We start from the raw sequence: 15,785 nt of genomic DNA, 5'->3' as shown, positions 1-15,785 counted from the left end.
TGATGTAAAGGAATCCTTAAATAATGGAAACCTCTACAAATAAGAATCAGTGAGAATTAATGCAGATCATTGCATAAACTTGCCAGCTCAAATCTACTAACAATAAACTTGAGATAGAATATTAGAAGTTAGTAGCAGCATGGTGTACTGCATAGAGTGCAGAATTGGAGTCAAAAATAGGTTCAAATCTCATCTTTGACACTTGGCTAGCTGTGTAACCATTGATCACTTAACTCCTCTGAGCCACAAGCAATTGTCTTATCTATCAACAAATATTTATTAAGCACCAGTTACTCTCCACCAGTCACTGGCAAAAGGATTAGGATGACCAAGCAAATTATGACTGATAGATTGCAATTAGGTAGAGGAAGTTCCCTGAAGAACACAAAAATGGGCATTTGCATAAGGACTTAAAATTTACAAAGTACTTTACAAAGGATCATGGGAAGGGATAGGTACTGGTGTAGTAAAATCCCAGGGAGGAAATTCTTCCAACATATAAAGGTAGGCACTTTCTCTGTCTTAAAAAAAAAAACAAACAAACAAACAAAAAAAAACCCTTATTTTTTATTTTAGAACCCATACTATGTATTGGTTTCAAGGCAGAATTGGGGTAAGTGCTCTAGGCAATGGGGGGTTAAGCAATTTGCCATGTTCACACAGCTAGGAAGTGTCTGAGGTCAAATTTGAATCTAGGACCTCCTGTCATCAGGCTTGTTTCTCAATCCACCGAGCAGCCTAGCTGCTACCCTATGTAATTTGAAGTCTTAAAAAGTTGCTTGAGCACTGAGACTTACCCAGATTTATTTAACTAGTATGCCCTGGGTTCAGTGACTTGCCCAGTGTCACAAGACCAGTATGCATCAGAAGGGGAACATGAATTCAAGTGTTCCTGTGCAGATGTCACTAAGCCTTTCACTACAAGTATTTTCCCCACTTTACAGATGGGGAAACCAAGCCTCAGAAGAGCCAAGTGACTTGTCCATGGTCACACAGCTCCTAAGATAGGGGCTCTTTAACCTGAAGTCTAAATTTTTTAATTTTTTAATCACTGTATTCAAAATAATTTGTTCTATAAAGAGTGATACCATAACTAAATTAGGCAAACACAGAATAGTTTGCCTGGAAGATTTTTAGAGAAGGGAAGAATTTATGACTGAATAAGAGATAGAGAGTATTATAAAATGTAAAATGAATAATTTTGATTATATTAAATTTAAAAGCTTTTGTACAAACAAAACTAATATGACCGATATTAGAAGGGAAACAAACTGGGGGGAAACATATGTCTCTGATAACGGTCTAATTTCTCAAATGTATAGATCACTAAGGCAAATTTATAAGACTACAAGCCATTTTTCAACTGACAAAGAGTCAAAGGATATGAACAAGCAATTTTCAGATGAAGAAATCAAAGTTATCAATAAACATATGAAAAATGTTCTAAATAACTTTTGACTTATTAAGTGCAAATTAAAACAATGCTGAGGTACCACCTCACACCTATCAGATTGGCCAATATTGCATTAAAGGAAAGTAGTAAATGTTGGAGGGGATGTAGCAAAATTGGGACACTATTGCATCATTGGTGGAGTTGTGAACTGATCCAAGCAATCCAGAGGGCAATTTGTAACTATACCTAAAAAGCTATAAAATTGTGCGTACCCTTTGATCTAGTAATACCACTACTATGTATTTCTAGGTCTATATCCCAAAGAGATAACAAAAAAGAGGAAAGAACCTACTTGTACAAAATATTTATAGCAGCTCTTTTTGTAGTGGCAAAGAATTGAAAATGGAAAGAATATCCATCAATTAAGGAATGGCAGAACAAATTGTGGTGTATGTTGGTAATGGAACACTATAGTGCTATAAGAACGATAAGCAAGATGATTTCAGAAAAAGCTGGAAAGAACTGTAGGAATTGATGCAGAGCGAAATACGTAGAACTGGGAGAACATTGTAAACAATAGTATCAATATTGTATGATGATTATCTATGAAAACTTGGCTACTCTCAGCAATGCGGTGATCTGAAATCATCCTGAAGATTTATGACAGGGAATGCTATTCCTCCAGAAAGAACTCTTGTTGTCTTTCACATCAATATATTTATGGTATTATTTTGGAGTTTATTTTATGTATGAGTTTGCCCTTACAACAATGACCAATATGGAAGTGTTTTGTGTTACAGTAAAAATAAAATTTTAAAATCCTAATTTGTTCCCTTTGTAATCCTACCCTTTTATTTTATGCATATTATTCTGAGAAAAGGTCCATAGGGTTCACCCTTCTCCTGCCAAAGAGGTCCATGACACAAAATGGTAATAATAGCCCCTCATCCCATTTGGAAGGGTTTTAATCACAGGCCTTCCTCCACTTCAAAGGGAGGGCTCTTTCTAATCTATCCACATTCCCTCCTAGATTTTCCAAGTGCTCCTTCCTTTTTAATTCTTTTTACCCAGCTAAGTCAGGGTAGAGGTAAGGCAAAGCCAAGGAATTCAGCAAACTAACTATTCGTCATAAAAGTGAAAGCGAAACTACCCTCAGCTAGACTGCTATATATGTGTCAGTAGTTTCAGAAACAGAAAAATAAATTTGTTTAAATGACTTTCTTTTTGTATCACTTTAAAAGCTCTTCTCAACTACGAAGTTTGCATTAGGACTTCACACCCAATGTCCTGAGTTCACTTTGTGGCAGCAGGCGCGACGCAGGCTCTGGCACAAGGCAGGGATAGCTTGGTAAAGCGCAGCCGAACACGAGGGACCACGCGGCACGCGTGGAGACGCCCGCTCAGCCGAAGGCTTTGGGACGCGCGGTTGCCAGGGGGCGGGGAGAAGGAGGAGCCCCGAGGGGCGCAGGGCTAGGGGGATCAGCCCAGGCTGGGGTAGGGGAGCGGCACCTGGAAAGGAGAGGCACTGCGCGGGGCCACTCACCAGCCGCCTGGGCAGCGGGGCGTTCGGGCTGGATGGGCCTCCACCTCAAGGCGCTGTTGCTCAGCACCACGTCGCAGCTTCTCCCGTCTATCTCAAAGATCCCCCGCTGCAGGATGCGCTCAGCCGTGGACCCGGGTGGCTCGGAGGGAAGAAGCACCAGAGGAGGCTGAGCCTCGGCTCCCTCCGGCTGCTTCCCGCCCTCCCGGCCCCCAGCCAAGGCACTCACCCGGCCCCTGGCCAGGCGGAGCATGGCAGAGCCGCAGAGCCTAGGAGGAACTGGGGCCCAGACAGGGTCCCGGGGAGGCCCCTAGCGAAAGTGGTGGCAGCCTTCTTCCAACGCGTCCTTCGTTGCCCTGGAAATGGCGCGCACCCTCCCCAAGGGGGCGGGAGCGAGCGCCGCGTGCACGGCGAGAGACCCACCCCACCCTGCGTGCGCCCAAGCTTCACTCCCTGCGGCGGTCTTGGAAAGTACCTAGTTCTAGTCTAGCTACAAATCTACTTGTTCTTGAAGGGCCAGAAGGGTCCTGAGCGCGCGCGCTAGCGTGCCAAAAGCTACAGGTCTTCAATTTGTAACCGCGGATCCTTGCTCTAGCCTCTGGGGCTGAGCAGAGCAAATCTAATCCATCTTCCACCTTAGCTAGATGCTGTAGGCCTTTCACAAATATCTGAAAAGAGTAGGCTTAATCAAATGAGATAGCAGGAGAGATGGAAGAAGTTCGGCATTTCGGTTTCAAAGATCCAGATCTTGGAGGAGGTATAATTCCAAAAGATTGCAGGGTCTTCCCAGCTGTGACCAAGCCCTTGTGTGAATAACTGAGGTTGGAGAAACGAAATTCTAGAGCTTTGAAGGTTAGGTGATTAGAAAGGTCATTAGCATAAATAATGAAAGTCCTGAGGATAATGGCAAAGGAAGGGCATACCGAGCTTTCTTCATATCCTCTCACTCAGCTACAACGAGTTTAAGCCCTTTTTGCCATCCCCCAGGACAACCATCATTTAATTAGTCTCCCTGCTTCCAGATTCTCTAGAACAATATTGGGACGTAAAACTTCCCAAACACTTGTTTGTCCTGCGCTAGGAAGTTTTTAGTCTTAGATTTGTTCTAGAGACTAGCCAGCTGTATCCATGCATGCTGAAGCTTATCAATAAGTATAAGCATCCTAGATTTGTAACTAAATGCCTATAATCTTTGGCAAGTCATATCATCTCTTTTAGACCTTAATTATTTTATTTGTAAAATAAGGGGTTTGGACAATATAAGTTCCAAAGTCTATCCTAGCTCTAAAAGTCTATGTTTCTATTTGGGATACTATTAAAATTCATTTTATATGGAAAGAGGTGAAGACCTCATATTAGCATGGATTTATGAGATTAGCTAATTCACTTTGGAAGATTAACAGAAATTTTAGTATAGTAAATAAGACCAACCAGAATAATAATAGCTCTCATTTATAAAGTTTTTTGAGTTTTACAAAGCATTTCATATATGTTATCTCATTTCATCTTTACAACAACCTTGTGCGACATTTTACTGATGAGGGGGAAAAGCTTACAGAAGATTAGTGGCTTACCCAGGGTTACATAAGCAATCAGTTTGAGAAGGGAGGGTGGGGAAGAAACATTCACACCAGTCTGTAATCATCCAGGAAAGGGAAAGAGACTCTGACTTTAAGGCTTAACGTTATTTAGTCTAAAGGGCAAGTGCCTGGGGCAAGAGGATCTGTTCTTCAGGTCTTCATCCATGAGAAACCTAACTTATCCTTAATTGTCCCCTCTGCCTCACTTCCAATATCCAGTCAAGTGGCATGTCCTCTTAAATTCTATCTCCAGAGTATCTCACATCTATTCCCTTCTCTCCATTCACTTTATTGAAATCCTAGTTCAGTTTATCACCTTCTCTTCTCGACCTTCTGTCTCCAGACTTCTGAACTTTTTTCAAAGCCAGTCAGTTGCCACTTTCTAAGAAAACCCTTTCCTGATCCATCTCATTATTAGTGCTAGTTTTCCTCAAATCATCTTGTATTTATTATATATGTATGTGCTATTCCTTCTTTGAGTTGGGGGACCCTTTTCATTTTGCCTTGGTATCCACAGCTTTAAGCACAGTGCCTAACACATGAATAAGTACTTAATAAATATTTATTGAATCAAATGGAGAGATAAAGATAAAAGATAAAAATGTTAGAAGTGGAAGTGACTTTAAACATCAACCAGTCCAACCTCCTTATTTTACAGGTAAGGTAATTGAGGATCAGGGAAATGTCATGACTTGTCCAATGCCATATTACTATTTAGTAGGTAAGCCTTGTCCTAGAACAGAGTTAGAATTAGAACTCTAGTCTTCAACTCCCAGGCCTGACTTTTCCTGCTGTATTACCACCTTGCATCCTTTACAATTTCCCCTCCAAAGGTGGAATTAGAAGACTGCTGAGGTAAGACCAATTAATTTTCAGGAAATCTGAAGTAAGAAAGGATTTCAAGTATAGAGATTATCTCAGAGCCCAGAGCTCAGATTCAAACTCTGAAAGAGCCAGGGACTAAGATGTCTCAAGAGTCAACCAGCTTCCTTTTGAAAATCAGGTTCTTATATTCCTGTCAAACTGTCTTACACATTGTTTAATGTCTTGAAAATGAGTACCCAAGCATCCAAGTGAAGCTTAGAGAAAAGCATCATTTTGATCTGGTCCCAACAAGCTGTTGTGGAACAACCTGTCAGCTTCAAGTGGGTTAGACTCCCCATCATTACCTTAAGAGAGCTGGTGAGTTCCAGCCTCTGCACAGCTGAACAATGATTAACAACTTGGAATTTGGAACTTCTTAGAATCTGGAAACCTCACTGATGGCCAAAGCAACAAGGCAGTGATTATTTCTTCCAAGCCATCAACTCTGACCATAATTCTCATCTTCCCGGCCCTTCCCCATCCCTCTAACCTTGGGCTCCACTGTGTTGCCTGCATCTCATAGATAAGGTTTAGTTTCATCTTGCCAAGAACCAGGATCTCATGCCTCTTTTCCAGTATCTCCCCACAATACCTCTAAGCATGCCCTCTTTCTAACTATCCTTTATATCTTGTCTTCCTCCATTATAATGTAAAAGTTTTTTGAGGGCCAAGACTATGTATCTTGCTTGATTTTGTTTTTTGTTTTTTGTTTTTTAATCTCTAGCACTTAGCACAATGTCTGACATTGAGGCTGTATGCTTCTGTTTATCCATGGCCATAAAGTGAAATGTGAACCTAGGTCAATAGAATCAAATTCAGCACTCTTAATCTCATACTACAGATCTTTTTTATTACAGTCTCAGTATCCTTCCCTTCTCTTCCCTCTGCCATAATATGCCCAGTATCTATAAAATTAAATAACTACTTACATATAAGGAAAGACAAAATAAATAGGCATGTTAGATCTGAATAAAACCCGTCCTGTGCCTTTAATAATACCACACCTAGCAGATTGGCTAAAATGATAGCAGGGAAGAGTAATGAATGTTGGAGGGGATGTGGCAAAATTGGGATGTTAATGCACTGCTGGTGGAGTGGTGAACTGATCCAACCATTCTGGATGGCAATTTGGAACTTTGCCCAAAGAGCGATAAAAGAATGCCTGCCCTTTGATCCAGCCATACCATCCTGGGATTGTACCCCAAAGAGATCATAGATAAACAGACTTGCACAAAAATATTTATAGCTGCTCTCTTTGTGGTGGCAAAAAACTGGAAAGCAAAGGTATGCCCTTCAGTTGGGGAATGGCTGAACAAATTGTGGTATATGTTGGTGATGGAATACTATTGTGCTCAAAGGAATAATAAAGTGGAGGAATTCCATGTGAACTGGAAAGACCTCCAGGAATTGATGCAGAGTGAGAGGAGCAGAGCCAGAAGAACATTGTACACAGAGACTGATACACTGTGGTAAAATCAAATGTAATGGATGTCTGTCCTAGCAGCAATGCAATGACCCAAGACAATTCTGAGGGATTTATGAAAAAGAACACTACCCACATTCAGAAGAAGAACTACAGGAGTGGAAACACAGAAGAAAAACAACTGCTTGAACACTTGGGTTGATGAGGACATGATTGGGGATGTAGACCTGAAAAGACCACACCAATGTAACTATCAATAATATGTAAATAAGTCTTGACTGACCACACAAGTTAAAACCAGTGGAAATTCGAGGTAGCTACAGCTGGGGAGGGGGAGTGGATAGAGGGGGGGAAAGGGTTCGGGGTGGAGGGGATGGACAGCAAAGTAAAAACATGAATTATGTAACCATGGAAATTTTTTCTAAAAATAAAAAATTATAAAAAAATTAAATTAAATTAAATTAAATTTTTAAAATGCCATATGTCTAGATATCAAGGAGAACAAATCTCAAAAATTCTATTATTCTAGGTCAGGCCAGACTAATGGTTCAGGCCCAGGCTTAAAATGAAATGAGATACTCATAAACCATACAACTTTCAACAAAAGGAAGGTGATTCAACAACATGAAAAAATATTCAGCAAAGTCACATTATGAATTTATTTTATCTTTGTTCCTCTATCCTTCACATTTTCTATGATGATACTTCCAATTAGAAGAATGAATTGACTCTCATGACAGTGTGAAGTGAGGAATCCTGACTCTTCATGAACTAGATTTTTATGCCTTAGCTAATCAGACAATTCTGGTTTGGAGATTTAGTCAGTGACCAATTTAAACCTCATGGATAGTAAATTAACTTTTTAGAGAATACCCAGTTGTGTGGCAGGTACCTTTTTAGGCAATACACTGTGAATTTCTAACTCTACAAGGTAGCTTATTGTCACAATTCTTAACAAGATTAGTATAATAAATGTTGCCTTTATCACAACTATGTAATATAGGTGAAAGCTGCCAGGCAACCATCTCAGAGATGAAAACCTTCTCTATTTAACCTATCTCCTAGGAAAGGTACACCCCAGTGGAGGCATTCAGGAAATCAATTCTCAGTTTGGAACATGAAAGTGATGAGAGACAAAGAAAAGCAGGATTGAGCTACTTTATCATGTTTCCAGTCTTAGTAGACAGCAGATTGGAGACAATCTGCCCCCCTTATTATTTCTAAGTTATAATGTATATTGGCATATTGTAAGGTCAAATCATCTTCTAGACCCCTAAAACAAAGAAATAAAATTATTCTTCTTTGCCTACAAAATGATTCTTTTTTTTCTCTGTTGTTCCAGAAATAAATAAAATAACCTAGCACTTAAAAAAGTATTTTTTCTTCTAAAACTTGAAAATATCTTCCATTCATTTTCTTCCCACTTGACTCAAGTGAAGTGACAGGCTTTCTTAGTGCTACCAAAAGTGATCTGTATGATGCAGTCATACATGAAAATCCTTAAAATGCATCTTATCCCCAAAGAGGTTGCTTTCTTTATTGGCAAGACTCATAAAAGTAAACCAGAAAGGAGGACAGGTCTGGGGAAATTTGGAACAACATTTAAAGTTCACCAGAGCCAGATCCATTCCATTTACGGTAAAAAGTTTAATGCCATTGAAATGAAGGCAGCAAACACCAAAGTTTGTTTCTAATATCTTGATCATTTTTTAGGGTGGACCCAAACTCTGTTTTGAAGATGACACTTTTCTGTTTTTATTCTGCCAACTCTTCTCTGTGTCCTGAGAGAACAAACAGGCCTTTAGATCTTGAGGGCAGAAAGACCTCAAATGGCATTCATTAACTAAATTTGTTTTACATCATTGAAATGAGTTCACTTCAAAAAGTCCTCCTGATTATTTTTACCAGTGTGCTCCTGCAATTGACTCCTGTGATTGTAAAATACATCTGCTTCATCAGTGGAAAGGAGATCCTACCATAGGCAAAATTCAATTTCCCAAAGTTAGGTGCTTTGGGCAAAAAGAGATTCAACTGCTTCCACTTCTCAGTCATTTCTGATGATAAGTGGGCATGTTTTCAAAATGTCAGGGGTGTGGGGGTGCTGCTGTTTCCCTTTCATGCTGAGTAGAGAATTTGCCAGGATATTTCTGCTACTCTGACTCCTGCTGCCTTAAAGGTAGAGGGCCATATGCCCCTGCAAACAATAACAAAGAAAATAAGGAAAATTCTGGAATCTCACTAAGCCAGTCAAGTAAAATTTATCATTGTCTTTATTTTCTTTCATATTTCCAATTCAGTTAGAACTCTCTTTGAAAGTGCTCTGTACAGTTGTAGTGAAGTTCTCCATCTCACACATCCTTTTCTACATTAAGTAATCTCTATTTCAGGAAGACTAAATATGTGGAATAAAGAAAGTACTTGTCATTCCTTTCTCCCTAACTTTAAGGTACTTTGTCTAGATAGAATTCAATTTGAGATGAACTCAAAGTAAAAGCTAAAAAAAAATGTTTTGTTGTATGGAGCAAATGTGAAATTTGAGATTTAGACATGTGCTAGGTTCTCATAAAATCTAGTGTGTACAGAATGGATGACATTTCTTTTGACATTAAGAATATAGGATGGAAATAATTTTCATAAATGGTCCTTCTGATTTATTTTTCAAAAGCTTATTTTAAGTATTTTTTAAAATATAAGCAGTTACTCAATGAGGAAAAATTAAGAGGAATAAGTAGAAATAATGGAGAGTAGGGCTTGAAAGAAGGAAAAACTTTCTAACACTTAGAACTCTCCAAAATGGAAATGGATCCCATAAGAAGTAGCCATTTCCTCTCTACTCTAGCTCTCCCAACTGAGATTCAGAAACCAATTGCCCAGGTTTCAAGGTGACAAGGTGATTTCTGTACAAACATAGGTTAGAATAGAGTACCTCTAAGGTTCCTTCCAAATGTAGCCTTCAATATCTCTAACTGCTGGCATCATTTGGAAACAGGAAACATGTTATATACTGACAAGTCTACTAGATTTCAAAAGTTTGAGGAAATCCTGGATTTAAATCCTGATTCTTCAACTCTTTATATCAATATGACCTTGGACAAGTTCCTTGCCCTCACTATACTGAGTTGTCCTTATCTGCAACATGATAGGATTGGCTAGATAATTTCCAATTTCTCTCCCCCTCTAAAGTTTAGGTTGAAATAACCTGTTCAAATAACCACGAAAACAAGTTTAGAACAATTAACAGGCAAAATTAGAAGTTAATTTTCTTTATCTCACTGAATATTTGTATCATAGTTAGAAATATATTCGTATAGATAGAAGAAACTAACCCATCAAGTTAAATTTTCTGGGTGGAATGAGATGCAGCTTTTCTCTTTCATCTCTTAAGACAAGCAAGAAAAATGAACTTAAGTGCAGCATACATTAACTACCAGACAAATCCTCTTCCATTATATATATTATATATATAATATATATATATACACATATGTATATAAATTATAGATTATATATTACACATATATAATATATATGAGACAATATGATACAGTAGAAAAAAGGCCAACTATGAGGTCAAGAAGAACTAGATTTAAGTCCTGCCTTTTTATTTGAGTTTGATACACTAAGCTATATGGCATCTGTTATCTATGTGGAAAATAAGTGTTAATAGTCACAGTCACTACTTTATGGAATTCAGTCTGTATCACTTTCCAGTTCATTGGTAAGTTATATCTTCTCCAGTAAAGAGAGGTTTGGGGGCAACTAAGTGGCTCAGTGGATAGATAGCCAGATCTAGAGATGGAAAGTATTGGGTTCAAATCTGATTTCAGACCAATGCTAGCTGTGTGACTCTGAGCAAGTCACTTACCCCCCAATGGCCTGACCTTTATAACTCTTCTGCTTAGAATTGATATAGTATTGATTCTGTGATAGAACGAGAGAGAGAGAGAGAGAGAGAGAGAGAGACAGATCGAGACAGAGAGAGACAGAGAGAGACAGGGAGACAGAGAAAGAGAGAGACAGAGACAGAAAGGGAGAAACAGGGTGAGACAGATAAGAGAAAAAGAGAGAGGGAGGTAACACTCTATATTATTATGTTGTTTTCTTCCCAACACAATTTTGTTGTGTTAACACAAAATGAAAGTTTGATTGTATTATAATTCCTCAAGAGTAAAAATTGTAGGGACAAGAATAAATTGCCAAAGGAAACATGTATACTGATATGTGATAACAATAAAAGAGCCCTGAATTTAGACTCAGGAACTGGATTCAAATTCTTCTGACTCTTATTATCTATGTGACCTTAAGCAGTCATTTAACATCTCTTTGCCTCTCTTTCCTCATTTGTCTAATAAGGTGTTAGATTTGATGACTTTTAAGATCCCTATTAGTTCCAGATCTAAGATTCTATGGCCTTGCTGGAAAATATTTTTAAATCAAATATGCTTATCTATTGATTGTTTTCTATGGATAAAGCATGTTCAGGAATTGTTGTTTACATGTATATTAGTAAAAATAAAATCTTGGCCCATAAGGAACAGGTTATTGAGTCTCTAGTCAAACTACAGATTTGGGAGTGGAGATAAAGAAGCCCAAACTGCACTGTCATTCTAATGGGCCAATTCTGAGTTTACACTAGAGCTTTGGGGGCTTGGAGTTATAAACCAGATTAAAGTAATAGATCATACTACAAAGGGACCAGATGAAAGCCAAAAATTCAATTCAGTTCAATTCAACTAGCAATTATGGAGAACCTACTATATGTGAGGCAATGTGGCAGGCCTTAGGGATTCAAAGACAAAAACAGAATAAATTCCAATTTTAAGGAACTTAGATTCTACTGGGGGATAAAGAGAAAGATTCAAAGTAGGATTTAATCTGTCAGCCCAATGGTAAAACAATAGGTGAACTGAGTCAATTGAATAACCTCCCCATAACAAAATTAATATCTATTTAAACAGTAAATTCAATCAAAAGAGTTAAACCAGTCCAATATTGAAAATGTCAGTTCCTTACCCTTTTGGTGTGTTCCCTTAAGATAGAATGTTCCAAAGTCTCTTCCTCCCCTGTGTTAAATAAATTGTTGGTGTAGTGGAAAGAGAGTTTTACTAGGAGTCAGAGACTATGAATTCAAATTCTGTCTCTTAGTCATGTAACCTTGGGGAAGTAATTTCTTCTTTCTAAATTTTGCCTCTAAGATGAGGAGTTTGGACTTAAAAGTCTCTAAAATATTTTTCGCGCTAAATCATTGTGATGCTAGAGGTACTGCTGCCATTGGAAAATATGTTATTTTGTGTACTTTAATGTATTTTCATTAGGAAACTCTTTATAATCATATTTGTACTCTTTTCTTTGAAATGAATGCATAAAAAATCATGTAATTTGTATCATGTGTAGTATATATATATTTTCCCCAGGCTGATTTCATTGTTAGTCTTGGCCCTGCTGAAGAATAAGTAATAATGCAAGTCTTTAAAGAGAAAAAAGGAGCACAAGCAATTTTTCAAATTCTGATTTTTATGAATTCTAGTATTAGCCACTACTTAAAGTTAAATATTTATTCCCACCTGTTTTTATGGCCTATTCACACTTCCAGTCAGTTATGTGCACCAAAACCACTATCTTGCATTTTCGCAAATGGATAGTATATAGTCAAAATAATGTATTATAGATTCTCTGAAGAATTCTTCAACTCATCCTTTCATAAGAACTGATTGCTTCTTCAGATTCAAGTTGCCATCTCTATCATATTTCCCTTAAAATAAAATTTAACGTGATACTGTGGCCAAAAATATGTATCTAATGGCTGAATTTCTTGTGATGACACTTTCTAACTTGACTTCACACAACATTCCATCCTCTGTCCTTTCTAGGTTGGTAAGATTGGCCAAAGCTTGTGCTCTGGTGACAGGACTTTAAAGGACCTCTAGACTCCATACCATATTGAAACAGAATATTAATGGGGGACGTCTCATGGCATGTAGTGAAATTTTTCTGGAGCTATCTCTCCATTAAATCTTTGAATATTTTGAATCAGGTTAAATGTCTAAAGGAATAGTCTGTATTGGAAAATATCTAGGGTTTGAATCATGGCTCTGGTCTTTACTACCTGATTGAACTGGAGCAAGCCAATGAACCTCATTATGAGGGCCTCAGTTTCCTCATCTGTAAAATAAAGGAAGTAGAAAGGATGGATAATTTCTAAGGTCTCTCCCATCTTTAAGACCCATGAAAACAAAGGGTATTTGAATAACAACAATAATAAAAGGCACTTGAAATATTTAATATTTAAATCTTTCTATACCCCTTTTAGTCAATATTTTCTTGAATTATCTCTATTCTTTAAAGAGAAAAAAGGAGTGCAATCAGTTTTTTTTAATTCTGCTTGTATTCATTCTGTGTTACGGAGTGCTTAAAATTAAATATGAACACCTAGATGCTTTGGGGGCCTAATCACACTTTAGTTTAGCTATGTGCACAAAAATCACTAAATTGCATTTTCACAAATGAATTGGGAAAAAAAGAGTAACTTTAAAAATATGATGGGATGTGAATTTTATCACATGTGTTTATTTATCTTCGACTTACAAAATTTAATTCCCTACTATCAATAGACAAGACATTACAATTCTCACTGACATCAATGGTAAAGTATTAGCATATCTCTTGAGGGTTGTAATACCTTTTCATTGACGTCAAAGCAAAGTTATGGTAGTCTTATAACTGACATAATTTAAACAGTACACTAAATTAAAAATATGTATATTTCAAGTTTATAGAACTGAACATATTAAAGGTTAGATGGCAATTTAAATAAGGCAGTTGCATTTACTTAAATAAAACTCCTTAAGGGAAATATTAGTTCTTTAGTAATTTTTAAGGATCTATTAATACCATGACTCTTGATTTCCCTTTTCCCATTAAAAGCATTACCTCCTTTCAGTCATCTAGTTACAAAACCTACTAGTTTTATCTGGCTTCTTTCTTTCCCTCAACAACTACACCCTACCAGTCATCTCTCAAGTTCTGTCTCCTGAAGAACTTTTTGGAAAATTTAATACCTCCTCCTCCTGAATACTTCTCTCTCTTTTGATTTTGGTTATACTTTTTTCTCTGCATTCTTCTCCCACCTTTAAAGTCTTCCTTCTTTGTCTCCTTCATTTTCTTCCTTAACCTTCTAATTGGGATTGTACTCCACAACTCTACCCTCTTCTTTTCTTCCCCTACATTTGTTCCCTAAGTGGTCTCATCCTTCCCCATGGGTTTAATTATCACATCCACATGGAAGACTCAAATCTTTATATCAAATCCTTCTCTCTTCCGTGAAGTTCACATTTATATTTTCATCTGCATGCATCACATCTCTACTTGTATTCCAACTAACACCTCAAATTCAACATTTCCAAAACTTAATTCATTTTCTTTTCCCTAAATCTGCCTCTACTTCCTTCTTTAATTACGTTCATACAGCCACAAATCTCCTAGCTAACTCAGTCTTTAAAAAAATCACTTTGCCTCTCACTTATCCCTTTATTCTCCATATTCAGTTTCCATGTCCTATTGATTACTCCTTTCGTTCCACTCACTTGACAACATCCTAGTCCAGGTACTCCTTCCTTCCCTCCTGGGTTATTATAATTCCATCTCTTTATCTGTTGTTTGTTTGTTTTCATTTTTTTATCCCCAGTGCTTGGCACAATGCCTAGCACGTGATTTATGCTTAATAAATGCTTGCTGACTGAATAACTGCTCTCTAATCTCTGCCAAAATGACCTTCTTAATTCACACATATGTTCTCATCAGTCACAGCTCAAACATCTTCATTGGCTCCCTTTGACTTGGTATAACATTCAAAATATTTAGTATGAGTATTTAAGACCCTCCATAATCTGTTATCTAATTCCTTAGATTTCTTTTTTGTTATTTCCCTTCACACACACTAAATATTGGCCAAGCTGGACTAAAAACTGTTCCCCAAATTTGACATTCTATCCTCCCTCTTCTTATATAAGTAAGCCTTTTATCATGCCTAGAATATACTTTGTCTTATCTCTATCCTTCAGGGTCTTTTTTTGCCCTCAATATGTCATGTCATAGAGTGAATAAATATTTGGTATTCTCATAAGTGAAAACTTTCTTGTATAGTGATATAGCCATCACTTAAAGTACCATATACCTCATTACCTTAACATATTTTAGTGCAATGTTTTCAAAGGAGATTATTTTTCCAGGATTTATCTATTATTAAGAATCTGAATATTAAAGTGTACTTCTTTAACGTATGGGTTTCTAGTTGGGTAAACAATATCATGAAATTATTCTTCTGTGGAGCAAAATAAAATAAGAGTAAATTCAGCTGAAGGCTACCTCTGCTCTCCTACAACCTAAATGCCCAATGACTGTGCTTGGGAAAGGTAGCTATACAAAGCAAAGAGGCTCAAGCCCAATCAAAAGTGATTTACAGGGGCAGCTGGGTAGCTCAGTGGATTGAGAGTCAGGCCTAGACACAGGAGGTCCTAGGTTCAAATCTGGCCTCAAACACTTCCCAGCTGTGTGACCCTGGGCAAGTTACTTGACGCCCATTGCCCAACCTTGCCACCCTTCCACCAAGGAGCTGATACACAGAAGTTAAGGTTTTTTAAAAAGTGATTTACAACCCTTGAAGTGTTATTTAAAAGCTATCACTAATTTTATTTTTAATTTATTTTAATTATTATTTATTATTATTTATTATTATTAATTTTATTATTATATTATATTAAATTATAATTATTAAAATTAAATTTTAATTTAATTTATTATTAACACTAATCATCATTTTAAAAAGAAAGAGGAAAATGGCAAGAGAAGAACTACTCAAAAATTTTTAAATACCAAAGTTCTGAAAGTGCTGCCTGAGAATTTTAAAAAAATGTGATCTGGAAAAAAAGTGGTTAGATCAGTTTTTATCTTAATTTATCTTAAATTTTTATTCTAGTCTCAATATAT

The 15,785-nt window shown here is 37.1% G+C and overlaps 1 protein-coding gene across 1 annotated transcript in view; it reads right to left on the bottom strand.

Moving 5' to 3' along the window:
- CERKL (ceramide kinase like) overlaps positions 1 to 3,186 on the bottom strand; it is a 182,647-nt gene extending 179,461 nt beyond the window's left edge. Inside the window, exon 1 of the mRNA XM_044666474.1 lies at positions 2,937 to 3,186. Coding sequence (XP_044522409.1) covers positions 2,937 to 3,186 — 250 coding nt within the window. The remainder of the gene's footprint in view (positions 1 to 2,936) is intronic.
- Positions 3,187 to 15,785: the final 12,599 nt, after the last annotated feature.

This window comes from Gracilinanus agilis, chromosome 3 (assembly GCF_016433145.1).
Source record: "Gracilinanus agilis isolate LMUSP501 chromosome 3, AgileGrace, whole genome shotgun sequence".
NCBI lineage: Eukaryota > Metazoa > Chordata > Mammalia > Didelphimorphia > Didelphidae > Gracilinanus > Gracilinanus agilis.
Note: the sequence above shows the minus strand (reverse complement) of the source record. Positions and strands in the feature narration are given on the sequence as shown.